This window comes from Rhea pennata, chromosome 13, assembly GCF_028389875.1.
Source record: "Rhea pennata isolate bPtePen1 chromosome 13, bPtePen1.pri, whole genome shotgun sequence".
NCBI lineage: Eukaryota > Metazoa > Chordata > Aves > Rheiformes > Rheidae > Rhea > Rhea pennata.
The window spans coordinates 20,677,014-20,703,151 of NC_084675.1; the positions used below are offsets into that span (position 1 = coordinate 20,677,014).

Here is a 26,138-nt window from a genome sequence, read left to right on the forward strand (position 1 = left end):
ACAAAAACAAAACACCTATTCTTTGGATGTGTTTGCAACAGTAACAGCTTCCTGCTGCAACAGAAATAAATAGCTTCCAGTCGCTCCATTCTTCAGCGCCTTTGCAGACCTCGTTTCCTCCTTGTGCTGCATTGTTGGGTCAGTTGCTCTGTTTACAACCCCAAAATTACAAGCATTTGCCTGCAGTGCTGCTTTCTAGGCCGGAGAAGTAGCTGTCTTCGTATCCGAAACTACAGAATTAGGGGAAAAAAAAGTCAACATTTGAACAGAAAAACTAGGGAGTCCAAACCTGTGCTGTTCTGAACAAATGCTTTGATTGCACAAAGCCGGTTATGTTAGAGTCTTCAAAGAGGACGCATTACCTAGGCTCTCTTACTGGCCTTGGACAAACAGGCACTAATAACATAAGCAGTTACAACAGAGGATGCAGAAGGTGAAAAGCCTGAGAGCAGCTAGTGTAGTTCGAAAGCCTCAGTAAGGAAAATAAAACTGCATCTTTAACAGTTGCTACTGCTTTAAATTACTCAATACATAGGTAAATACAGATTAGAAGTCAAATGATGCAAGACCGCTACCCTGAAGTTCGTATAATCTGAATGTGATCATGCACATTTGTGCAGAGCAGAGGTTAATCAACTTTAAGACTTCATCACTTTATTTTTCCTTTTACATTAAAAAAAATTACAACATAACAAGGGTCTGAAAAGCCAAGTAAACTTGATTTCACACACGCACACACTTGCTAAGTCACAGGATTCAATTGCTTTTAAGTGATATTTTCTGATTTTCATCAGGATATTTTATTAAACAATATACATATTAAGAGCCTCATGACAAAGCCAGATACATTTTCTCCCAATCTTTAAGATGTGCAACTGAATATGCAAAGATCCTTGTGGAACCTCCAGCTTTTTCCTCATATACATCAGACAGTTTTGTTCATTTGGCTGCAATTTCATTGGATGTGCCCACCTAGAAATTCTCCAGTAATACACACCATCTCCTCCAAGCAAAGTGAAGGTATTATATAATATTGCACAATTTTGTTTGCAGGGTCATAAACTGCAATCCTTTAGTAAGTTCACCCACCCAATGGTATAAAACTTGATGAAGCTGGAATCAAAATGCCACAAACTGTTGCAAAGAAATGGAGAAGCAGGTCATAAAAATAATAATAATAAATAAAGTACAGCTTCTATAGTAAGTAAACTTACTAATATAAAATTCTTGAGCACGTCATACTGCTTGAGGTGGGACAGATCATCAGTACTACTGGCAAAGCAAAAGCAAAGACTGGACAAGTTAAGGCAAGTCCTAGAACAGAGAACTGTTTACTTCCTAGGCTACAGTTTCAAGCTATGCATCAAGGCTCCTTTTTTATCCTTTACGTTGTTGGTAACTTACAGAACAAACACAAAAAAAAAATTCTAAATGTAATGTTTAAATAAGCCACTTCCAGCTGAATTTCATTACTTGCAGATTTACGAATATATCTTAGCACTACTGTTATTTGTCAGGCCCACATAAAGCAGTTCTGGATCTATACTGCTCTTCTGTTTTTTGAGAGTAGTTTTGGTTGGAAAACTGCTAAATTAAAAATAATTCCCTTTCTGTTGCAGATTTTTCTTCTATGCTTAAGATTTGTTGCACATGAGAAGGAGGTAAGCTCTGTCAGCACTAGAAGAAATCTCCCTCCTTCCTCTGACGTCTTTGTTCAAGGGATCATTCAGTTTTCCTTCTATGAAAAGTCTGCAAAGCAAGATCTTACAAAAACAGTTTTCTTTCAGCTGATTAACTCCAGCCTGCAGTACATTCGTTTTAATCCCATACAAGAGGATACAGTCACTGGTCCCACTTACTCCTGCACAGAGGACTAAATAACATCCTTGGACACCTAAGCCTAAGTTCCTTTAGAATCAATGCACTAAGAATTGGAGATGCATATCTGAGGGCAGAATTTGGCCCGTAATTGTAAGTAAACAGTATTGTTTACTGAACATTTAGAACTTACCTAAATGCCACATGAGATTAGTACTGCCAAACACGAGACATGCTTTTGTGAGCCTGGGAAGACATTTGGCAGCGGTGTAACAGTGCCTCTAACGTGCTATGCTCCATGTGCACAAGTCCCTTGAATCACTTGCATATAAGGAATGTGTGTCTGAAGTGGGACACAAGAGTACAGCTCTGTTTATTAGGACAAGCTGAAATATAAATTAAATTTGAACAAACTGCTCTTCCCTGAAAAGTGGATTTAGAAGGCTGGGTCTCATTTGAGATCAATTTTCACTATAACGCTCTTCCTTATGATTGACAACTGCACCTAAGTACATAATTTTTATAAAAACACACAGGTAAGTCCCCAAACATAAAGGGTTTAACAAAAATGCATAATTAATCTCAAAATAAATTACAGTAGCATGACATTTGGCTTCTTTAGTGTGACCACGTGCTTTCCTTTGTCATCTTGTTGTTAAGACCATTACAGATCCAGTTTGCGTCTCTGAAAGTTAATGAGATGTCTGTGACAAACGTATAAAACTGCTTGCTACAAGCAAATGTCTGGTGTCAGTTTCACCTGGTCACAGATTATACGTAGATAGCCTTTCTGGCCCCAAATAAATATTATATAGTATTCTTGCAAGTTCCAGCATAATTAAACTCAAACAGAAAACTCAGGTCCTCCTTTCTTTGCTCGCAGTAGAAGTCGCCTGATTCGAAATCCTGCAAAAGGATTGATCCACAGGAGTGAAGGCTGGCCCCCAAAAACAGACTTCATTCCTTCCCAACGTAGTCTCCTCTCCCACGTTGGCTTTTCACTCTTCAGTCTTTCAATCTCCTGCAAATAAAGGCATGCAGTGACATGCTGAAGCCTACAGTTCAGTAAAGTGTAACAGCAGTTATCAAAAAATGATGGCTATTTGGTATTCTTTCAATTCATGGCTAGTGAGCAAACTAGTTTCTTATTGCTACTTATTTAGCAAGGAAGAAATAAGAATGGCTGATTTAGCCCTTTAGGTACATAGCAGAAGACTTAGAACATACAATGAACACAAAACAGGTTGGTTCCCCCCACACACTCCAAACTGAAGGAAAAAAGATGACCAGAAAGGCTGACGTGAAAGCTAGAGGATCAGCACGCCTGCTAAAAGATGTTTATTCAGTTAACGAAACTAGGCAATAAGGCTTCCAGGAAGATTCTTTTACTGCAATTACTGAAGCTAGGCTTGCTTTCCCAAGCGCATTATTCTTATGATCATTTTCCGTACTGACTTCCCACTAATGAATGCTGGATATTAACCAATTGTTTTTGAAGTCAGTAACACATAAAAGCTCTTCAAAACAGAACACAGCATCAGATAAGAAAATTCTGAACAGCTGCATTATGCAAATTCTGTATGTTTCCAGTAAATTATCCAGCACAAAGAACATCCTTTCAAGGCTTAACACGGCAGATAGAATATTACCATAGTTTGGACGTTTGGTCTCTTGCCTACTTCTAATAAAGTACAGAAAAATAGAAGAACAGCATGAAGGGCTGATACCAAGATAGCTAGTTTAAGCATACAGAAGCAATCATTTCTTGTAACACACATTAAAAATGTGGTAGTTTAGAACTACAAGTCCAGAAAAGTCAGAAACTGTGTAATCTGTGTAGCTGAAGACCCAGCTAAAAAATACATGTTAGAAAAGCAGATAATGCAAGAGTATCTGTTAGAAAGCAGAATCAGAAGCACTTCTATTTATACAGTGGTAGAAAATAAAAATTAGGATTTATTTCAGATTTTGGATTTTCTCCAGAATAAGAGCCCCCCCTCATGGCAAATAAAACTACATCTAATCACATTGTTCAAGTAAAATTGTTAAAGTATATGAAAATAGTGGTTCTTACCGTTTCATCATTGCATATTGAGTGGATTTGGGTGCCAAACATGACTGCAGTGAAAGTGAGAAACAGAAAACCCTCAAGGCACAAGAAGATCATCAGGATCACAGTTACAGGTGGGGAGAAGTCACTGCATTCTGTGAAACGGATAAATGTACTTATAAAAAAAAGATTTGAAGAGCAAGTCCAGAGTAATACATCCTCTCTTCAACAAACAGCAATAAAAAAATTAAAAGCTTTGATATTTAAAACTATTTCACAGTTGCATCAAATTTTACTATCACTGTAGAAGCTTTATTTGCTGTCCAAGGAAATAAGGATTTTTAAGAAAGTCACACTTCTGCTTTTCTGTACAGCACATGGTACTGCATCACTGCACTCCTGCCTGAATATGTCAAGGCTAGAACAAATAGGATATCAAATAAATGTTTTCACGTGAGACTTTTTGAAACAGTACTCAGAACCACACATGTATAAAGATGACAGCAGCTTTAAGTTTCACGCATGACAAAGGTTGTAAAAATCATCACCACTGTCAGCTCTGACTTGCTAATTAATCCAGATTTTCCAACTTGCTGCAAATTTTTTTTTTCCTTCTAGCATCATACAAAGTAGTAAGGTTATGACTTGCACTCAGTTACATCTCTGGAGATCCTCTGATCAAATAATTAACTCTGTTAATCAGTTAAGTAAAGAAATGGGATTGTATAGAGTAATTAGAATTTTTCAAGTTAAAAAAGGCTACTAGGCTACCATCTGTTTAACAGAACGTTCAGTGAAAGCAGTCATACAGATTCCCTCGTTCCTCTGGGTACTGGGAAGAACATGTGATCAACCATCTTCTCTCAAAGGCACAAGGTCAGAGTCAGCCCTGGTGCACTGGCATATTAGGGAATGCAAGTCAGAGCACTGAACAAACAACTAGGGCAGTTTAGGAAATTTCTCTTCTACTGGAGCCCCACAGTTGGCTCCTGTAACAGAATCGGGTAGGAAACAAGCTTAAGTTTCAGCTGTTCACAGATCTGTGGTGTGACACACAACCCAGCTGGTAGCTTCAGCTAATACGCTGCTGAGCTGGTTGAGGCCTGGGTACCCGTTTTCTTCCTATTACAGAGGTGATAAATTTTCTCTGTAGGGGAAGCAAGTGACAGTGCCCTTGACAATCACTGCTCCTGTGGTGAATGATGAAAAAAGAAAGATGGAAGACTTTGTAAATCTTTCAAAATCACAACTCACCTAAGCTAGCTGGACTTACTGGCAAACAGGTACAGAAAGATTCTCAGGACTTCACTTTAAAAAAGAGGAAAGTCCAATATTTCTTACACGGGGTTAAAATAAGTGGAACATTATGACTTCCCCCTTTAATATCTGCTTGATTATGCCAGTGAAAGTTAAGTATGTGCTTACCAGTCCACTGCCCTCGGACACAGGAGAAAAACTGAAACCCACACAGTATGAGCGCATGAGCTGATATTAGGGCTATATACATCTGGAAATAAGAGAGAGTGCTTACTTTTGACTGTTGCCAGGTAGTAAACCAGACATTCCTTACAGCCAGCCTACTCCACTGTACAGTGAATGTACTTTCCTATTTCCATTTTTAATTTAATACAATGATGTAAAATCAAATTCTAATCAAGTTTGAATCTAAAAACATGGGCAACTAAGAAAGCGTAAAGATTAGCTCCCTAAATCAACACTGTAATTTCACCAACTGTTACTATATAAAACACAGTAAAATTAGGTGATTTAAGACAACGACACTTTACAAAATACTGATTAAAATGAGTATGGGTAGAAATATCTTCCTACATGGAGAATATCTTGGGTAGAATAGGGGGAGGGAGGGAAAAAGCAACTGTGTCCATAAGTCATTACTTGCTAATAAACACGACCAAAATTGCTATAATCGAGGTAGATTCATACTGGCATCAAGCTGTTGCTGATTTGCACTTACCGTAAACAGAACAAAAAATCTCTGATTTTTCTCACCCACGCAATTATTCACCCATGGGCAGTGGTGATCCATCTTTCGAATACATCGCTTGCAAATACTAAAGGAAAGGAAGAAAAGACAACTTTTGTAGCAAAACAATACAGCACACATTTTAATGTGGAAATACAAGTACCCAGCAGCGAAAAGCTGATGTGCAGAAATCAGCTACTTTCATGATTTTACCAACATTAACAATCACAACAGTGATTTTACTAACATTGTATTTGCATTTCTTTAAAGAAACCCTTTACTAACTTATGCTGAAGCTTCCGCCTACTATAAATCAGACCATATAAGATGTTCTTCCACAAAAAAAAAATTGTATTGATATGTTCTTGGAAGAGGATCATTGCATATCTAAACATAGAATCAAGCACATCTAGTAACTTATTTTAGACACTTGTGGCACTGAATGAGCAGAACAGTAATCTTTTCTAGATGCCAGATCAGAAAAGTAAGAACTTCCCTTTTAGAAAAGGTTTTAAGACAAAGTAATTGTTTCACGTTTGTAGACTTTCAAGTTGTAAATCTGGTTTACAAGTCAGAAAAGGTAGTCTTTTCAAGAGAGAAATTTTCCCTCTTGAGGTAGTTTTAACTAGTCATACTTCTGTAAATATTCTGAACACATGGAATCAAAATTTCAGTCAAAGAATAGCTTACCATGTGATACTTCACTTCCCCAAAATAAAATACATCCCCCACCAAAAAGCCTAACTATAAGCAGCACACGTTCTTTGCCTGCTTGTAAATATAATTACTGAATGCTGTTAAACATTACTGCTCTTTGCTAGTTCTAAACTAAAGGCTTAGTTTCTGCACAGATTCTAGTCAAACTTATTGCCAGAAAGAAAAGGCAAGTATTTCAGTAACTTTTTAAATATTTACTAGGCCATGCAGCATTGCAGGGCTCATTTCTCTTAAATGTGTGTCCATCTGCAGCCAAGCAGGAATAGTTAGACAAGAGGAACAGAACAGTTGCAACACGTGTTCAATAGTTCAAATGATGCTCATGTTTCATTTTCCTAGTTTTGTACTCAAGGTAGCCACACACCACGTGTTTCAAGATTTTCTTGCAGAATATCTGAAGAGTTAAGCATTTTCATTTCAGCAGATAAGGAGTCAAATCAGCCCGACATATGCAGGTACTATTATTCAAAATCCTTTGTTTTTAATGCATGCTTGTTTATATATGATTCCTATAACTGCTGCAGTGATAAGCCATGAAACAAAACTAGAAGATCATCACTAAAATTAAGAAAGATGGAAAAAAATCATTTAATGACTAGAAACAGCTGCATATGCATGCTATAATTCAGCAACAAGCACAACATACTCCTGTGCGGGCAACAGGAGAATCTCAAATCTCCCACTGCTCCTTAGAAATTCCCGTTGTCCTATCACAACCCAGCTTCTATGTTCCCACTACTTATTTTGTGGACATTAAAGATGACTCATCTTCTGATGCAAATTACTTTTTAAATAGCACCAGTTACGTGTAAAAAACACAATACCATAACCAAACACTGCAACCATTCCCTAGTGCAGAAGAAACAAGTATGATTCAAGATAAGGTGTTCAGAAGGCTCTCCAAAAAACATGTTTGCCCTTCTTAGCTTGCCAGTAAGTTCAGCCACTCAATGACTTCGAGCTTTGTGGGAAAGGTGGGCTAACTATAGCCACCATATCCATGCCTCTTAAGGTAAAACAGTATTCATACTGTCACTCCACAACCAGAACTAAAGTACCGAGTGAAACCAGATTCAACCAAGCCAAGCACTGAAGGGCGTGAGGTGGGCAGGACACACTCTTCCTCATTTGTTTTCCTCTCACAAGCCCACTCGGAGCTCTCTGAGCCATCAGATGCCTGGAATCCTGCCTCCTCCATTTCCAATCTAACACCGTGCTTTCATGAACGCTTCCAGCCAACAATCTGGCAAGGATGCCGAGAAAGCAGTGCTGCCTTCTTGCTACTCCAGCCACTTGCAGTCTGTTCCCTGCCTCGTCCAGCAGCACAGACATTCACGTGGGAACAATTTGGGGAAATCAGGCCATTAGCTGGAGCCTGGGTCATTTCCTGGTGCATGAACGGTCCCACCCATACAAGAAGCAGGAGCAGGATGGCAGTGAGAGTGAGTAGCTGTGTACAAAGCAAAAAGACTTCTCCAATTTGTGGCTCCTGCTGCTGAATGCACTCATGGAACTACAGATGCAGCTTCACCTCTGAATGCCAAAGCTGATGTTCAGAAAGACATAGCTTATTGCCAAGTACTATATTTCAAAAGGAAAAAAAAATCCACAAAAACAACAGAGAAATTGATATTGGGAACAGAATTTCACAGATAGACCAATGCGAACATCCCAGTGACTTGATTCTTCACAACAGATCCCATACACAAACATAGGAACTCCAGATCAGTTAGAAGTAACAGCAACTGCCCTCCTTCAGTGAAAAAGTAGTAACATTTACTTAAGATAAGTCTCCTCCTTATTTTGAAAATGTTAACTTTGCAGCAAAAATCGAATTTAAGGTATTTCTGTGAAACCAGATATCTTAGCTGTAAATAAAAATTTCTTGTTTTTTTCCCCACCACTAATGTGTATTATGCAACTACTTTTCTTCCTCAACAGAAATTATTTTGCAATGTTGCAAAACAATTTTCATAACTGCATCATAAGAGCCTCTTCTGTTAATAATTGACTACTCAAAACATGCACTGTGGCTTTGAGTGCAACTATTTCACAACAGGAACCAACTCCAATTTTAAAGTCTCTCCTATCAGCAAATTGCCACTTTGACTACTAGGGGCTAGACATCCTTTTAATGCTCTTGGAATGGGTGTGTAAGCCACTAGAAAGCCAGCAGCATAATTGAATAAATATTTTCTCTCTTTGGTACACTTCTGCAATGCTAAATCTAAGGCAAACAGTCAGATTCTGGTAGCTGATTTCCAGCCCATTTCCTGTCAATGCAGGTAAATTCAATATTCAAGAAAAGTTAAGAGCAGCTAATAAGAGCAGCTAGTAGTAGCATATATGGTACGAATAACAGTAACAAACAGGCAATTAAACAGGATAGCAACCTGCAGAGAAGAACGCGCAAGCAGGCTGCAAAAGGCTAGGCACACACACATTCAGCCTCTGCCTTATCATTTAGGTATCTTGTGAAGCCAGTTACGTGCTGTCTAAGCAGCAAAATGCACCGCTTTCACCCACGTGGAACATGTCAGTGCTTTTTACCAAGGCATGGAAAAGTATATGCCTACAAAGTTAGGTCCCTAAACCCTGGGATAGTGAAAGCAAACCCCCTGAAAGCATTACAGATTTCCTCATTGCAGACACTTGCTCTTCTTTTACAAGGAAAGTCTTGTGATCGCTTGCTATAAACAGGATATTTGAAGGTCCTATTTAGATGATTCCTCCTCGACGAAGTAGTAACGCCTTTTGATGAACACTGCCCTAGCTGGGACCGCAGGCTGCTGAAATATCCAAGATAACACAGTACTTGCTGGGGATGCTGTCCCAGGTGTACCCAGGTAACTCTGCAGGGCCTGCCTGAAGCCTGTGCGCTGTCAGCTCTGGGTCCACGGTACAAATCCTGCCTACACAGAGCTGCGCAGCCACATGGGCTCCAGGCTCTCCGGCTTCTTTGCTCACACACAGAGCTCAACATATGATGTCTTCATTTCAGATGTGGGAAACGTTTTGGGGAGATACCTGCAAAGTCTCTGCGGGAGCCAGTCTGAATCTAAGGTGAGCAAATTGGCAAGATCCAATCCACACTGAGCAGAGCCTCCGGGGTGTCCCTTCACCACATCCCACGAGCAAAGTGCCAAGACATCTCAGCAGGCTGCGCAAAGCTGTCTCGGATCCCCAGAGCCATATATATATTCTGCCATAAGAAAGCTGCTGTACCGCTCCACGGCCGAGCCTGCCCTGCCAGCTGCATGCTGTGTTCACACAGCCCTCTCTGAACCACCAAAGGCAGCCAGAACCACGCTCGCCCTGCATAACGCCACGCCTGGGATCTGCGTTTGGGCCATAGCTAATCTCCAACCCAGATAAACTAGCCAATTCTATACTGCCTATTTATATATTGAACTTTTCCCTTTGCACTCCAGATAAAAAGCCCACTCACATCTGAGATAAAAACAAGATTTCAGGCTCAAGGCAGAGTAATTGTAATGGATATAGCTCCTCAGTCACAATTTTCACCCAGATAAGTGACAAACACAGAAACATTTAATTTAGAACCCAAATTTACAGAATAGTTTTAGTCCTGACAAAACCTTCACTCCTCTTCTGATGGCACCAACATAGACACTTAAAATTTAATATTGCCACACATGCATCACTCCTCACACCTAGAGAGAATCACCAGAATCATTAACATTTCTGTAAGTCTTAATTATACAGGCACATCTATCTTCAATTCTCACGTAATATACAAGACAAATGCTTCCACAGGGCCTGAAAATTCAAAAGGCTGAGAATTAATTAAAAGATAGACTGACAATCTTTTACATGATGTTTTACAATATGCTAAGTTCAAATTAACAACACTTTTTTCCTTACTAAAATGAATCGTCAATAAAGAGAAACACATTTAACTGATTATGCATACAACTCTGGGAAAATAAGCTACCAATTCACATATCATTTCAACTGAAGTATGATGAAGACGGGAAGAATACAAACTAAAGTGGCAATTTAAAATATATTTGTACTTTCTAAATTTAAGATTGCAGGAGTCATTTCTTACGCTGGCTTCTATCAGAAAGTTCACTGAGATTTTTCCATTTGCTCTGCATTATCAGAAGTGTGGCACAATATTTAGAATGATGCACAGAAAAAAAAAATCAGATTGAAAAAGATTTACCACACCACAATAAAATTATTTTGAAAACTCTTCACCCTTGCTTCTATCCCTTGACCCACACTCATTTCTGGTCACAGAATATTATATATACAAACTATTCCGCAATGCATTAACACGGAAGTTTATTGGATACAGTAAAAAATTTGTAGAAAAAAATAATACATATATATTGGGAACAATATTCTGAAACACAACATAATTGCTTCAAAGAAAACTATGACATACCTACAGTGGTGTGCACGTTCAGGTTTGATACTACAGCACTTTGGACATTTGTAGATCACTTCTCCTGGTTTCAGTTGCAAATTATCCATGTATTCTTTAGTGGCATTTCCTTTGGGTACAGCCCCCTGAAATCATTTCAGTTAAAGAAGAGAAAGCTTTTTAAATGAAAGTGTTTAAAGGCATATTTTACAGTTTTCATACTAGTCATCTCAGTACAATTGCTGAAATAAGTTAATTTACTTAAAGCTAGTATGCCATAAGCCAGAACCACTTCCAGATGAGTAAGTTACTTCTGGCTGATCTCAATTTGTTTCACTTGAGCAAGACTCATCTATGACCAAGCATTAACATAATTCTGATAGAACCTGCAGTTACCAGCATACATAAAGCAAAGGAATACACATCTTTACATGCAGACATAAGCACTATGGGTAGAATATTTGCTCAGCAGTTACTCTGAGCAAGCACTGCTAAGAGAGACATGCCTTCTTTTCTCATTAACTGCGAGACTCTATCATTAGGTCAAACCATCCACAGAAGTTAACTCAGCAGAGCAAACTACTTGAAAGATTTTTTATTTTGAACTCCTTGAATCCAAGACTTAGCCCCCGCTACATACACAACTTTTCTACAATCATGAGTCATCCGTTTTTCCTTTATACTTAAGTTTGTAGCTTGGACACTGCTGGCATGAACCACCACTGCTTTCTCACGATCAGCTTCTTCATTCTACACCCATGTTCCCTTCTGCTACTGTGCAAGTTTGGGTAGCTACATGGTGAACAGTTAAAGGAACTGATCCAGAAAAGAAACAATCCAGCAGGAAAAAAGAGAGGTTACTTTTTAGCTGATTAGTTCCCTGAGCCATTCACCATAGAGCTGCATAAACAGTGGTGCTGATATAAGGAGGAAGGTGATGAAAAGACAGGAATAAGCAGGATTGCTTCTTCCAATAGCAATATTAATATATAGCCTCATGAGACTGGAAGCTAACTTTGGATAGTAAGAAGAAAATAATGGAAATTACCACTGTCATTCTGCTTATTTATATAGCTAAATGCTTATCTGTGACAGAAAGTGATTGTGAAATCAACCGGAATGCGAAATGACAGCGCAGTGGCCTTTCTGTACTAACTCCTGCAAGAGTTAGTATTATTTCATACAAGAATATCTTTCTCCAGGTTGGCTTAAGTTGTCTGCAATATTCTATAATTATTCCTCAATGAATAAAAGCCAATGGCAACACCACATTATGTAGACACCTTAAGGAAGTTTTCATGACAGAATTAGCTAACCAGCAGACATTTCACATTCAATTGCAAAACACCTCTTCACCTAAGCAGAATGTTTTTGTTGCCTATGGGCTGGAATAACAATCTTGATTTGTGTTGCCTGAAACACAGTCCAAGCTCTGTCCCAGATGAACTTTTGTGCACCAGAAGGAAGCTTTCTGGCTAAATGGTGCTTCAAACTTGAGCCAGCTGGCCTGTGAATGGGTACAGGCTGAAAGAGTGCTTCTTAAACACTCATGCTGTGCTGCTGGAGTGTTTTCTGCGGTATGAGTGTTCTCATTGAAGTCAGGAAACTGCTTCAGTGTAGGCATCACGAACTGCCTCAAAGACAGAATTTCTATAAGCACAAATTTATCCAGTTCCAGATAAACTTATGCTTATAAAACAATTCCTGAATTCACCTATCACTAAGGAATAGGTCCATGCCTTCAGGCCATACTTTTACCATTTTGTTGATAAAAATATGCTTTATTTCCAAAAAATGAGTTTCATAATCTCACACTACTGCCAATTCCTTTCAATGAAAAAAAATCTATTTTTATACTTAAGATAGTATGCTATAATTAATGTGTTTTGAGACAGTTTATTCCTTTTCTCTTCAATCTTTATAACACAGTCTTGTCTTCCATTCAGGGAGTCAGGAGGAGCAAAGAAAAAAGGTGGTGATTCATCTCAAATTCATGTTCTTCCATAAAGAACAACCTGGGTTCTAGAAAGATACACTATTTTACCAGCACATATTTTTAAGCAATCTACCTTAAACTATTAGCTTTCATAACTGTCACAGTCTGTAGAAGTCAATGTTCCACCACTGGGTGTGGGCTGAGAAATGAATGAAAGATCTAGCAAGCCATTAACTGAAGTACCCTGTTGCTTACTTGGAAACTCCCATAACTTTTAGACATACTATTACTGTTTCAAAACCTAGAGACAATTGATTTTTTCCTTCCCTCTTGCTCTCTAGATTTCTTCCCTAAGAAAGAGTAATAGACTTTTAGTAGAAAATAAACAATTTCATCTCTAAGTCTTCAACTGAAGTAGTAGAAGTCCAAAGAAATGAGTCTGTTTAAGACCTCTCAAATTTACACTATTCCAACTGCATGCTAGTTCAGCTTAAATCTCAGTTCCCACTGTGTCCATGTATCTAAATGCAATACCTTATGATGTAGTACTTGTTGCTTGATATGATAGTATGTGAATGAGACTTTCCAGCACAGCACATCTACCTCCAAAAATTCTTTCACATTCCATAAACGGAAGATATCTTTCAAATGATACAACAGGATGGAACCACAACTTTTTATTAAGTTTTAAAAATACTACTAGAAAGAAAAGAAAGAAAATATGGGACAGAAATGACTAAGCTTTAGTAACTTCCTCAGAGTCTAGGTTAATATTCAACAAAAATTATTTCTCAGGAACCTTCCTCTCCCTTATAATTCATGTTTATAGTCTCTGCTCAAGTCAAAGCTCATTTATGGTTCATTAATAGAACAGGAAAAGCACTGACAAAGTTCCTCCAATTTAAGGGATGTGCAACAAACACAACTAGTCCTATCAGGAAGGGACAGACATCACATCTTCAAACTTCTCTGCAGCTGACTGAGTTACATGAGAAAACAATGCAGTGTCAAGGAACAATTGCATACTTACTGGATCAGTCAGCATAGTTCTCAGATGAGATGACAGAGCTAGCACTGCCAAGCAGTTGAAGAGAACACCGTTGACCACAGAGTACCAAAAGTCTTTGGAAGGCAGCAACATGACAAAAGTCACTACAAAGTCTGCATAGACAACCAGAAGCCATGTCATTACAGCACAGACCATACCACAGCCGTCTCGGATGAACCAAACCCTTTCTGCCATGTCGGCCTCCGAGGAAGAGGAATCGTAGCTGTCATTTTCAGCAAGCAGCGGGTGGTGCTCAACATCACGGAATCTGTGCCCTGATGACTGCATGGTTTTCTGAACTTGTCCTGCAGAAACCAGATGTTGTTATTATGCATAAAGAAGCCTGAAATATAACCAGTCATTTTTATAAGATGAAACATGTATTGGTAATCCATTTTGAACCTGGCTTTTTTGATCAAAAGCCGCTCTGTTATTACATAAAGCTGAAATATTTCTGTAGTCAAAAGATAACCATTTACAAAGTTTCATCAACAAGTTTCTAAACTGTTTACCAAGCATTATGACACCATAACTTCATTTTTGATCATGCAACTTCAATGTTTGACCAAGAGATTTGGAAGTTGTTTTGTTTCCACCTTGCTGATGTCTGTAAATCATTCCTTTTTTTAAAAAAAAATAAAAATACAATCTCCTATCTCAAAAAAAACCAGCAAAGCCTTCATTAAATTACAGCTTATGTCCCAGGAGCTAGCAAACTACAGCACCAGACTGTTGTCTTTTCATACTGCTCCAGGAACCCAGGGAACAGCAAAAACAAAAAAAAGGGGGGGGGGGAGGAATTGTTCCAGTTAATTGTTCACAACAAAAAACAGAGCATGTTAGAAAACAGCTAAATTTGTTGACAAAAGTGCTTTTGTGTTGGAAAAAAAGCCTGTTACGAAAATATATTGGACAACTGACAAAACAGTTTCAGATCAGACCAAACTTAAGGGAAGCAAATGGCAGTGGTTGAATTAGCATGGCAATGGATTACACAGATCAGATTTTTCAAAGAACACGTTAATTTAGCTTCATGAAAATCCTTTTAAGGCTTTGTTGTTCCAGTGTGGAACAAAAAGATGACTTGAAATCTTTATACTTTTCATGAAAATAGAGTTATTTTCCAGAGATCTCTAACAAGCAAAGATATGGAATGGCAGTACTGAAGTGCTATCAATAAACAGGAGACAAGTTATAATTTAAGCATTATGTGCTAAGAATAGCCTGCTACATCAGAAGTTACTGTGTTTGAAAAATCATATTGATTCATGCTGCTAAAGGCCATGTCTCAGAGAAACTTGAAAGCATTGTATTGATTGGAGATAGCAAAACAGAAGTCTCAGTTTTTTTCCTGCATTAACTGCAGCCTCCACATGACTAGTAGGATTTAAAACACTAAGTTACATGCCAAGATCTTGAGCATAGTATCATTTCGCTAGGCTAAAATGGTTAGTGACTACTACCAAGTAAAGAGACTCACTCATGAGGCAGCTTTCAGATGAAGTTATGTGTTTTCAGTTACTTTAAAAAAAGAATCAATTCATAAAAACATATTCCAACTATTAAATCTATACGATACTTAAGTCTTACCGCTTGAACCAAGCAGAAATAAGCCAAAAAGAAAAAAAAATGGAAACAACTGTATGCAAATTACAGTACAAAGATCCCAGAGCAAATTTTAAAATAACTGTTTCCTACTGGTATCTCAAGTTAGCTAAACACAGCCTACAATCTCTTGCTGCAAAACAGGAAAATTTGACTACAGTGAGTGACCAGAGCCAGGTCTCAGTTACTAAGGGAATGCAATGTTACAATCTCTAGCAGATACATTGTGTTTGCTTTCTATTCCAACTGTTTTTCTTATTTTTTAAACACAAAGTCTCCTTTTTTATTAGAATGCAGCTATTAAACCACAGATGAAGGCAGTTGCATACTAGAAAAATGCCTTAGAATAAGCTTCACCTTTCTCATATACAATTCAAACTTAGGTTAACCTGGATAGGTAATGACCCTCTCTTTTCAGCTACTTAAAAGTTATTCAAATCTTTCTGAATGTTTACAGCTAATATTACAGTGTATGTCAATTGACTTCAAAAGCACTCTGGGACATCAACCACTCCTTGTGGTTAAGACTTGTAAAAACAACAACAAAAAAGTTAAATTTCATGCAGACTATGTAATTAGCAACTGGAACATGAGCTAAGTAAAAACAGGTATTATTTCATCAAAAATGAGTACATTAAACTTAGAAGTTCTTGTCTGACTCTTCCCTCCCCCTGCCCTGCCAAACTCCAAAAGGATGCATAATAAACTTGCAAATAAGCCTTAAAGCTTATGAAAGCTGACAGTCAAATTTATAACACATTCAAAATACCCACCAAAATGCTTTGAAGAGCCAAACCTTCTTTAAAGAGCTAAGTGGCACTACTGCAGAAAACAGTCAACTACAGTGCTTTCAGATATTAGTATTCTGTCAAAATATTTTCCGTAGGCAAATTTTTGCTTAATTGAAATTTAGGGTATATACAACTAATTTTAAAGACAAAAGCTCTAGGTTTTTCAACTGTTTGATATTATATTTTTTTCAAAGTTATGTATTGACCTTTTAAACCAAAGTGTAGGCAATTCTGAAATATTTTTACAAGCAAAATTTCCCCGAAGAGTGTCTAAAATCACTTCCTCTCCCTCCTCCTCAAACTTCCTGCTGTTCTAATGTTTGGGAGTGCTTGAGAGGAACCAATGAAAAAAAAAACAAAAAAACAAAAAAACACCGACACACCCAAAAAAACCCACCCCAAACAAACAACAAAAGAGAACAAAACCCAAGCTCTCCATTCTAAAGCTTCATGCAAATTTTTCAATTCCATCGATCTAGGATATATTATCTTAGCAGAAGAAATATGCAATGATTTTTCAATCAAAGTTGCTTTTCAGCAGTTCAAGTCAGCAAGTTATCATGAACCAGAATGTGTGTCAAGAGGAGGCTGAAAAAAATCAATAGTTCTATACAGATCATGACACATGAACTTTTGATTAATTCTGTAAAGTATTTCAGTATGAAAATAAAATGATATAAAGCTACTGTATTTTTGTTGTATTAAAACCAAAAAAAAATAAAATAAAACAACAGAGAAAAATATAACTCACGAATGTTTTGTCTTTTATTCTGACATCATGTTCTTCCTTTAGGCTATACTAGGACATCCAGATAGTCATATCTGGTGTAATCTGAAAAGACATCATCAACAAATTGGTTAGTAACGCGTTATTGCTTCAAGGAATTAACATCAAGCACAAATAATGTACTATGATAGGACTACTTCAAAATATACCGCATGTATTTACAGCAAGCAATCTTTTGCCCGTGAAAAAATATTTTAGAGTGATCAAGCTATCATAAAGAACAATCTATGTAACTCTAAACAGCAGGATGTCAGATAACCCTGGATATCAATCTTGTTCATGTCTTTTTAAGATGAGTTAGATACGCACATTTTAGCATCACAAACTAAGGTATCCAAAACATATTTCTTTTGTATGTTTGCCATTCCTGTATGATTAGAAGATATAGAAATTAGAACAGTTTTAAATTTAAATTTGATTGGGTTGTGGCTAATTTAAAATAACAAAGCTACTCTTTCTAGAATCTGTATGTAAAAAAATAGCTCAAAATTATGCCTATGAAAATGTGCAGTTAGATTCCATCACACAGGCAAATAACAATATTACTTATGATATACAAATTAGCATAATGACGAAAAGCTATTCTAACCATGTTTAATTTTAGAACATGAATATTTCATGAGTTTGAGTCTAAAAAACACATTCTTTCCTTTTTACAAGGATGCGATACCCAAACTCACACACGCTGTGAACTGAGAGATCATGATTTTAAGACTCTAGGAGATCATCCTTTTTATAAGGAAAGGAGAGGAGGGGAAAAACACTTAATTTAGAAAACCAAGTACTTCAAAGCTTGAAAATTTCAACAGTTGAACTTCAGAAGTCATCACATGGCATTTAGAGCAGGACTGCTGCGCAGAGCCCCAAGCTGGCTGGCTGTTTGGAGGAGGAGAACAGAAGTATGGTCCTGAAGTCCTGTCTCAAAAAGCAGGCGAGCATACGCGTGCTGCACAGAAAGCACATTGCTACCACTGGCACTGATTCCTGGCAAACTAAGTTTGGGACCCCTGCTCTGTGCAACGAGATCTGAGTGCCATCGCCCACCCAGTCCTGCCAGCGCCAATTATAACATGTGTCCTGCAATTAAATTCCCAAGACGGGACCAAAGAGGATTTTCTTGTTTTGCTTTATACAGTCCAGGATGAGATGATTAGCTTGCAGAAGGAATTTCAGATTTGTGTCTGGCTAGAAAAGTATCTAGGTTTATTTTCTCAGTTATTTTATATTACTTATGTAAGCTTCCTGACATGGCAGCTTCATTCTTTGATTTGGAATGTTAGCTTAAATTCATATATTTTGATAGTAATACAAGGATTCTGCTATTCAACAGCTAATAGCAAATACTAGCTGCTTCCTATTAACTGAAAGCTTCTGAAACTAGCTGTTCCAAAAATCATTTCAGAGGCAGTATTATTTGACGGGGTTCTTCATCATATGTTTTCAAATTTTTACAGTTCAATCTTCTAATTTTACCAATACATATTTCCCCTGAAAATGAGAAGGTTCTTGCCTTAAATAAATCTGTGTATTCTACTGCAAGCCTACAAGACCATGCAAATGCTTATTATATACACGTATCTGAGCAAAGTTACTGACTGCCTTCTGTTTTGCTTTATAAAGAACCTATTATACCTTTGTTAAACAAGTTTTCACAATATTGTGAAGTCAACAATCATTAAGCTGTCACAGACATGGCATTTTGTGGAAGCTAAGCAGAAACTCATAAAAAGAAGATTGGTTGAATATATCACACTAATTTGCAAAGCTACCCACCCATTTTCTGAGTCAACGATGACAAGAAATAGAAGACACATGCTAACCCTCTGCAGGTGAAATATTAAAATCAGAGCAATCATTTTAAATGACTTATGCAGAACTCATTGACAACATGGTCAGGTTCATGATTTCTTCAGTTAATTCTCTAATCCTCAGTGCAATTCCACTCAGTATTTCCTTGTGTCTTGTAGTATCAAGGGTTATTGGTTTACCTGGAGGAGCAGTTGCAGTTTAGCTGTTGCTTAACACTAATATATTCAACATACTTCATGCAAAATGTTATCTGTTTGCACAGATGATTATCTTAAACCTAATTTCGATTCAGCTCCACTCTTAGATGTTATTTGAAATTCTTGGGCTGAGTATGTCTTAATTGTCCTGCATCTCATTGTTAATGAAATACAATCCCAAATTGCTGAAAAATTATTGGAATAACAACGATATTCACAAATGACGATCAGGCTGCTTAGAAAGCATACAACAATATAAAAACAGCCATGGAAGAAGCTATTACAAACTCATGACCACTGGAAAGACTGCCTTGTAAAATGCCCATTCCTAATTATGTTTAGAGTTCTCCAGTGGGGCTAGAGAATATTCACTGCATCTTTTCTCTGAGTTAAGGGAAATAAGGGTACTGAAGGCTTTAGGAAGATGAGAGAGGAAATACCTTAGTGCAAGGTCCACTAAAGTAAGCAAAGATCAAAAGAAAAAAAAAAAAAGAAAGAAAAAGAAAAAAGAACACTTTGGAGTTAAGGACACTGGTCTTTCCTGCTATTTTTTGAGGAATAGAGGAAAAACATTGTTCTAGAAAAATCTACATTACATTTTTTTTGGCTGCTTACTTTCTTAAACTGTGAAACGGACAGTTTTGAAGACTGCTCTTTTTCAGTTAAAATGTAGTAAACAAAATGCCTTTATTTTAACTTTTCTGATTGCCTAGTGATAGGTCAATAGTTGTAGGGACAGTGACAGATACTGCTTACGTACAAAGGATTTAAATTCTACCTAGAAAGCACAGGATCAAATCAAGGTCACAGAACTGTAGTTTCACCAAAAGGTTATAGGGTGAACAATTTCAGTAACAGCAAAATTTTAAAATAAATCAAATGGATAAACCTAGTAATGCTTACAATTCCATGGACAACGTGGGCCATTCACTGATGACATAAAAATCCACTAGTTAATGTCTAGACGTAATCATGTCTAATTTAGATGACTAACTTCTCATTATAGAGGCATGTAATCCAAACTGCAAAGCCATCTAGTAAGTAAATTGTGGCTGCTTTCAAATTCTGCTTAGTGGCTGGTTTTAGCAAACAGTTGCACTGCAAACATCAAATAAATTACTCCAGTAACTACATCAACCAATATCTGCACTGAAAACCCCTTAGCTCAGCCCAAGCAACAGCCTGGCTGTGAACAAGGAAAGGTGCTAGAGCTCCAAGGTTGAACTTTCTGAGAAACCGCAGCCTATGCGAGAACTGCTCAAGTTGCAAGTATTCAAAACAGCAAATCCATCAACTACATTCCCACATCAGCCCTGACACACTCAACTTTTGCTATCTCTAATTACAAAAATACAGATCTGGGACACAAGCAACATAGTGCACCAGCATAAAGACCTCTGAAACTCTGAAAAACAGCAGATTAAATAGCTTGCACTGGCAATCTGTGACTTCACCCCAAGTGTCCAACTTATTCTCAACTCTCTCCCATGTCCTCAGTTACATATCCTCATTAATGATATTTTACAGTGTAAGTACATAAATAATGTGATGCTGTTTACAGGTAAACACCTACCTATGAATTCAAAGGACAATTTTCAGTGAGCAAATGTTTAACATGGTCACATTTAAAGCTATTTTAAAGATTCTCCTTAAGCTAGTCTCTTATTAGCACCTTGCAAAAGCAAGAACCAGGCCATAGGAAAATTCTGGAAGTGTTTCTTTTCAGTTCTGAGATTCTAGAGAAAAAGCGTATCTTCTTTTCAAAAAAGGGGAAAAATTAAAGAAGTACTTAAGTATGGATGTTTTTACAAGGAAATTGGTCATCTGATTACTTATGTCTTATATTGGTAATGTCTTATAAACATCCCAAACCACATCACTGAGAATTCTGGGTAAAACAAAAGTTATGCCAAATGAAAGAAAAGATTATGCATGTCTTCAGAACATATATTTATAAAATATATTAATGAACTTTGCTCATCAGCAATAAACTTGATGGGTTTTCAATACCAAGTTAGGTTTCAGAAAGTACCAAGATTCCAAATAGCATCTGAGATATTCAATGATTTTTTAAAAAAACATTTTTTCCCCTCTCACAGACATGGAAGTCAAGGAGGATGTATTTCATGCGACTTCAGTGCCCAACAACGATACACACAACCTCACAATACCATACGTGATGGGCTCAGCTCACTGGGCTACAACTGCAAGGACAGAACGTTTCCGAACTAAAGAACATCCCTTAACTGAGCGAAGGACGCAGGCACAATCCATGTCAGTAGTGACTGGGTTTTATATCTTAGCCATTGTGAAACACAGCCACAAACAAATTCAGATTAGACTCCAGAAAGCTAAGAACGTAAACATACATCAGTGCTGTCAAGAGGAAAATGGAAGTTTTCTTCCTTTCCCAGTAACAACTGGATACATCAAATTCTACTTCAGAGTATAATTTTTCATCTTAATTTTTGTATTTATCAATTTATGCTACACCCTCACAGTCACTTGAAGATAGCTTGGTTATCACATTCACTGATAGCCCTGCAGTATCAAGCTGACAAGCACATTTTTCTGCCAGTTATTACATCCACGCCCAAATTGATTCTTCCTTCCAGATGCCAGAACATAACAAACAAATCCAGACTACTTCCACAAGAATGCCAGGTTCTTCAATTTTCAATACCGCTTAAGAGAGCATTAGAGCCCTTGTTTTAATGGTTCCTCACATTTGGTATGTGTAAAGTCTGATGGTTACTTTCTGTTCTTCATTTTCAGATTTTCAAATGGAGCAGTACACTGTTTGCTTCCTTTAAAACTTTTGTCTCCATAAAAAGGCATAAACAAAAACTTCATCAGCAAAAGCAAGAAAGTTTTTTGAGAGATGAGAAGTATTACCAGTTTCATTTAGCCACAAAGAGCTTTCAGCTGTTAAACTCTAACTAAACTCTAAAAAATTACCTAAGTTTCATCTACTAATGAATCAGTACAGCATCCTACTTTACCTGAAAATTTTGAAAGTCAGAGAGCATCTATTTCCAAAACTCTAATTTAAATCTGTTAATGCATACAGCCCCAGCGACTTCAACCTAATCATGTCCTCAAAGCAAACAGCTACATCAGTGTAATTCAGCACCCTGAGACCATTATACAATTGTACATGCAGCATGGAAAACAGCCAGTAGTCTCCCAATTTCTTTGCCCTTGGGGCACAAATCCCCCCCTCTCACTTTTAAGAGGGCAAAGCATTTGCATTCCTGCTTCCAGGAAGTGCTGCCTTTCCATCCTGGAAAGGAGGCGAACTGACACCACCTGATTCAGCCCAACTGCCCAGAGTCGGGACACGGCGGAGGGGCGCGGGGGGCCGCTGCCCCCTGCTCCCAGCGGCGCTCGGCCGCCTTTGCGCGGTGGCCCCGCGGACGCTTGTTCCCACCACTGCGGCAGGTCATTTATTATTATTATTATTATTAAACAACCTGAAAGCCGGCAGGAGCGCAGCACACACCCGGCCAGAGCCCAGCGCACGCCGCTGCTCGTCCCCACTCACCTTCCCCGCGGGCCCGGGCCGGGCCGGGCCGGGCCGGGCCTGCGCGGCGGCCGAGCCCCGCCGGCCCCTCGGCGGGGGACGCTGCCTGCGGGGGTCGCGACGCGGAGGGGGGGCCGGCCCCGGCGGGCTGGCTCAGCGGCGGCGCTGCTGCGCCCGGAGCGGGGCCGTGGCCGAGCCCATGCCGCTGGGCCGCCGCCGCCACGGCGGCCGCCTGGCCGTGCCGCGCCGTACCCGGCCGCTCCGAGGGGCGCCGAGTCCCGGAAGCGCCGCGGGCGACGGAAGCCGGGCAGCGCGCACTGCGCAGGCGCCGCGCCGAGCGGGGCTCCACCCCTGCAGAACTGCGCAGGCGCGCGCGAGGCGGAGGGAGGAGAGACTCCGCCCCCACCGCGCGCATGCGCGCGCCCGCCGCCGGGCGTCCTTGGTGCCGGCTGTGCCGCCGCGCCGCGCATGCGCGCGAGTGGCCGGCGGCGGCGTGTGCAGCGCCGAGCACCGCAGCGCCGTGCACCGCAGCGCCCGGGCGTGATGCGCGCTCCCACCGCCCGCTTCCTCTTCAGAGCCTTCCCTGAGCCACCTGACAAGAACCAGACAGCACTTCCCCTCAGATTTTTTTTTAAAACATGATTTTAGTCTAAACATGATTTGGGTGCTCGAGTTGGGAAGTGGAGCTCGTTGGGGGGACAGCCGGCCCAGCGCGCTGGGACATGCGACGTGACCTGCGGCCGGCACGAGCGGGAAGCGAGCCGCGCTGCTGCGGCTCGGAGGAGCAGAGACCCGCGGCGCGATCGCGGTGCCGACCTCCAGCGCCCGCGGGGCGGCCGGCTGCCTCCTCCGGCCCCCGGCGCTCCGGAACGCTTCCATGAGCACATACCGCATCCCCGGAGAATCCCCCTTTCCCGCAGCTTTGCCCTGCGGGGCCATCCAGCCGCGGCGAGCACCGAGTAACGGCGTGCAGCCCCCACGGGTCGGCTTCGCTGTTTCTACGTCCTATGCTGTATTTCACAGCGTTTTTTCTTTATGGTCCCTCTTCAATTCACGGTGCCTCGAGAGGGTGATTTGAGGCATCTGCGTTAGGAGCCTGCTCCATAGCTGTTCACGAAATTCGGCGTACGCAGGCTTCAGATCAGCATTTAAACTAGGCACGTTGCTTTAGGTGGAAATACCGCCGTGCGACACTTGTTCATTATTTCCCACTGCGTATTAGGAAAAACGGGTCCCCGTCGGCTTTAACGAGGCGACGCAGAATCGCCAGCGCGCTGCAGCAGCTGAAGGGCGAGGAAGCGAGACCCGCGCGGCTCGGCACGCTTTGGCCCGTCCTGCTTCTCCCCGTAGCGCGGCCACGGTGCAGCGGGACGCGGCGGGCTGCGGCGGCTGCACCCCCGGCGGAGGCAGGCTGCCTCGGCGATGGAGAGCAGGGGGGCCAAGCCCCCGCCCCGGGGACGTGCCCTCGGGGGCGAGAACCTCTCCGGTTTATACTGATGCAACGAAATAGGGCTCTGTCCTAAACGTTGTTCTTCTATTCCAGAGATACAATTAAAGAGTGTGTAAATTTTTGCTCCGTACAACAAAACCCCATGGCTCTGTGTTTTTGTGCGCTTTTCTAATTTTTTGCATTTCCTCCTGTTTCTGTGCTGAAGTCCTTGCTCTTATTGACGGCCCCCACGTGTTTTCTGTGTCCCAACAGCCAGGTTTCACGCACAATGAGAAATCAGTTAGTCTAACGCCAACCTGTCTGTGGAGGTCACACGATTCATTTAAATGAGAGTATATGAATGAGGCAAAGTCACACGCAAAGATCTTTTTCTAGAATCTCCCTTTTTCTGTATATTTTAGCTTAATACAACTAATATGCATCATTTATCCAGAGGTTAAAAAAAAGTGAATAAAAGCATTTTTCTTTTGGACATGCTAGTGGGGTGCATCGTGGCTGATTATGAGCTGAACTATTAATAATTTTTTTTTGCATATGATATTTACTCAGAAGTTACAAAAAACATCAGTTCTACTTCCCCCCCCCCCCTTTTTTAAACAATATCAACTAGACAGGACTGTGCACGTTGCCCTTGCCGTGACGTTAGATGCTGCAGCATTTCACACTCATGCTTTGGCAGTAAGAGCTTCTCTCATCTGGCAGAAGTTTTGCAATCTATTCGGTGGAACTGATGTTTCGGGATTTGTTCCCACCATGTAACTAGTGCATTCGCCCACTGGATGGTGCATAACTTATTTCCCCTAAAACAGGCAAACAACAAATGCTCCTCCTGGTGCCAATGTGCGGAGAAAAGGTGTAGGAACAAAGTAGTTCCTTGGATTTTTATTGTTTTTTAATATGCTACGTAATGACAGGTAACCTAAATAGAGGCTGAAACCAAGAAATGCTCTCCCGGATCTCAGCTTTCTCCAAGCTGAGGCAGGGCTGGATGTTGTGCTGCGGATGCGAGTCCAGCCGTTATTTCTGGATGCTGCTCAGGAAACCCAGTTCCACGTTGCAGATCTCAGAGGAGGCGAGGCCATGCGTTTTTATTATTTTTTTATTTTGGGCTCTGTTTTGTGCTCACACACTGCGGGGAGGACTGGCTAGCTTTGCGCAGCAGACACAGTGCTCTCTGCAGGGCAGAAATCTTCCGAAGCAGCTTGGACCTGGGAGCTACCCTCAGCTTTTGCAGATTTGTAACCTTGATTTCTAAGGATGCAGAGCCATTTCTTCCAACAGAGGAGAGTCCTATCGGTACCACGCTCATTTGCCAGGCTGATGGATTTATAAGAGGCAGTGCTGTTCAAAATGCTCCCAAAGCAACAAAAACGGTCAATATTGCAAATGCTTAAGGGCAAATAGGCAAATTCAGGCTAATCGGAAAGTTGTAAGTTCAGCTTGCTTTCTGTTGGTATTTCAGCACTATCGGTTGCAGGTTTCTCATTTCCCTCCTAAACTTAAAAAAAAAAGAAAAAAGAAAAAAGTTGAATATTTTTCTCCACAAGATGCATGTATCGCCTCTTAGGTGGAGTTGCTTTAATATACCCAACATTGGTTTTTTGCCTTGAAAAAAACACTACCAGGCCACGCCAGGACTTCGATTCTGCGGAGAGCCCTGCGCTTTGGAACCGCTTCCCACGGCAGCCACCACGGCCAAGATAAACGGCTCGGCAGAGATAACTCCGAGTCCTCAACCAAATTACAGAAGAAACGGCGAAATGTCACGCTGCCGAAAGCCAATTGTTTCCGCGCTTCCTGTTGTGGTAGGAAGGAATGGGGCTTATCTCTGCTACGGACTCCACTGAGACAGCCCACAACACGTAACCGCCGCGTCGTTTAGGCTACGGGATTTTTTGAATACTTTGCGTTGCAGAGGCACGTATGAAATATTCATGCCCCGTTGGTCATGCCCTCCAAAATGCAAACCCTGAAATTCAAACAATTTGTACAGCGACTCCGGCAATCTGGCAAAAGGCAACATAGCTGCT

The 26,138-nt window shown here is 40.2% G+C and overlaps 1 protein-coding gene across 2 annotated transcripts; it reads right to left on the bottom strand.

The window, feature by feature from the left end:
- Window positions 1-637: 637 nt before the first annotated feature.
- Window positions 638-22,746, bottom strand: ZDHHC7 (zinc finger DHHC-type palmitoyltransferase 7). Of its 2 annotated transcripts, XM_062586714.1 has the most exons (9): window positions 22,680-22,746; window positions 17,094-17,174; window positions 14,105-14,251; window positions 13,929-14,020; window positions 10,984-11,108; window positions 5,844-5,940; window positions 5,294-5,375; window positions 3,893-4,023; window positions 638-2,839 (listed from the first exon to the last, which is right to left on the bottom strand). In XM_062586714.1, the coding sequence occupies exons 3-9, from the start codon at window positions 14,232-14,234 to the stop codon at window positions 2,663-2,665; spliced, it is 834 nt and encodes a 277-aa protein (XP_062442698.1). In that variant the 5' UTR covers window positions 14,235-14,251; window positions 17,094-17,174; window positions 22,680-22,746; the 3' UTR covers window positions 638-2,662. The 2 variants fall into 2 exon arrangements, with proteins under 2 accessions (XP_062442698.1, XP_062442697.1); XM_062586713.1 differs by having other exon boundaries at window positions 13,929-14,251.
- Between the last annotated feature and the right edge of the window lie 3,392 nt (window positions 22,747-26,138).

What these genes read in the sequence shown, in the direction of transcription:
- ZDHHC7 (XM_062586713.1), bottom strand. Translation starts at nt 14,234, where the DNA reads ATGCAGTCATCAGGGCACAGATTCCGTGATGTTGAGCACCACCCGCTG. An exon ending in GAACGTGCACACCACTGTAG is followed by an intron (nt 5,941 to 10,983) that starts GTATGTCATAGT and finishes CCTTTCCTTTAG; the next exon opens with TATTTGCAAGCGATGTATTC. An exon ending in TGTCCGAGGGCAGTGGACTG is followed by an intron (nt 4,024 to 5,293) that starts GTAAGCACATAC and finishes TCCGTTTCACAG; the next exon opens with AATGCAGTGACTTCTCCCCA.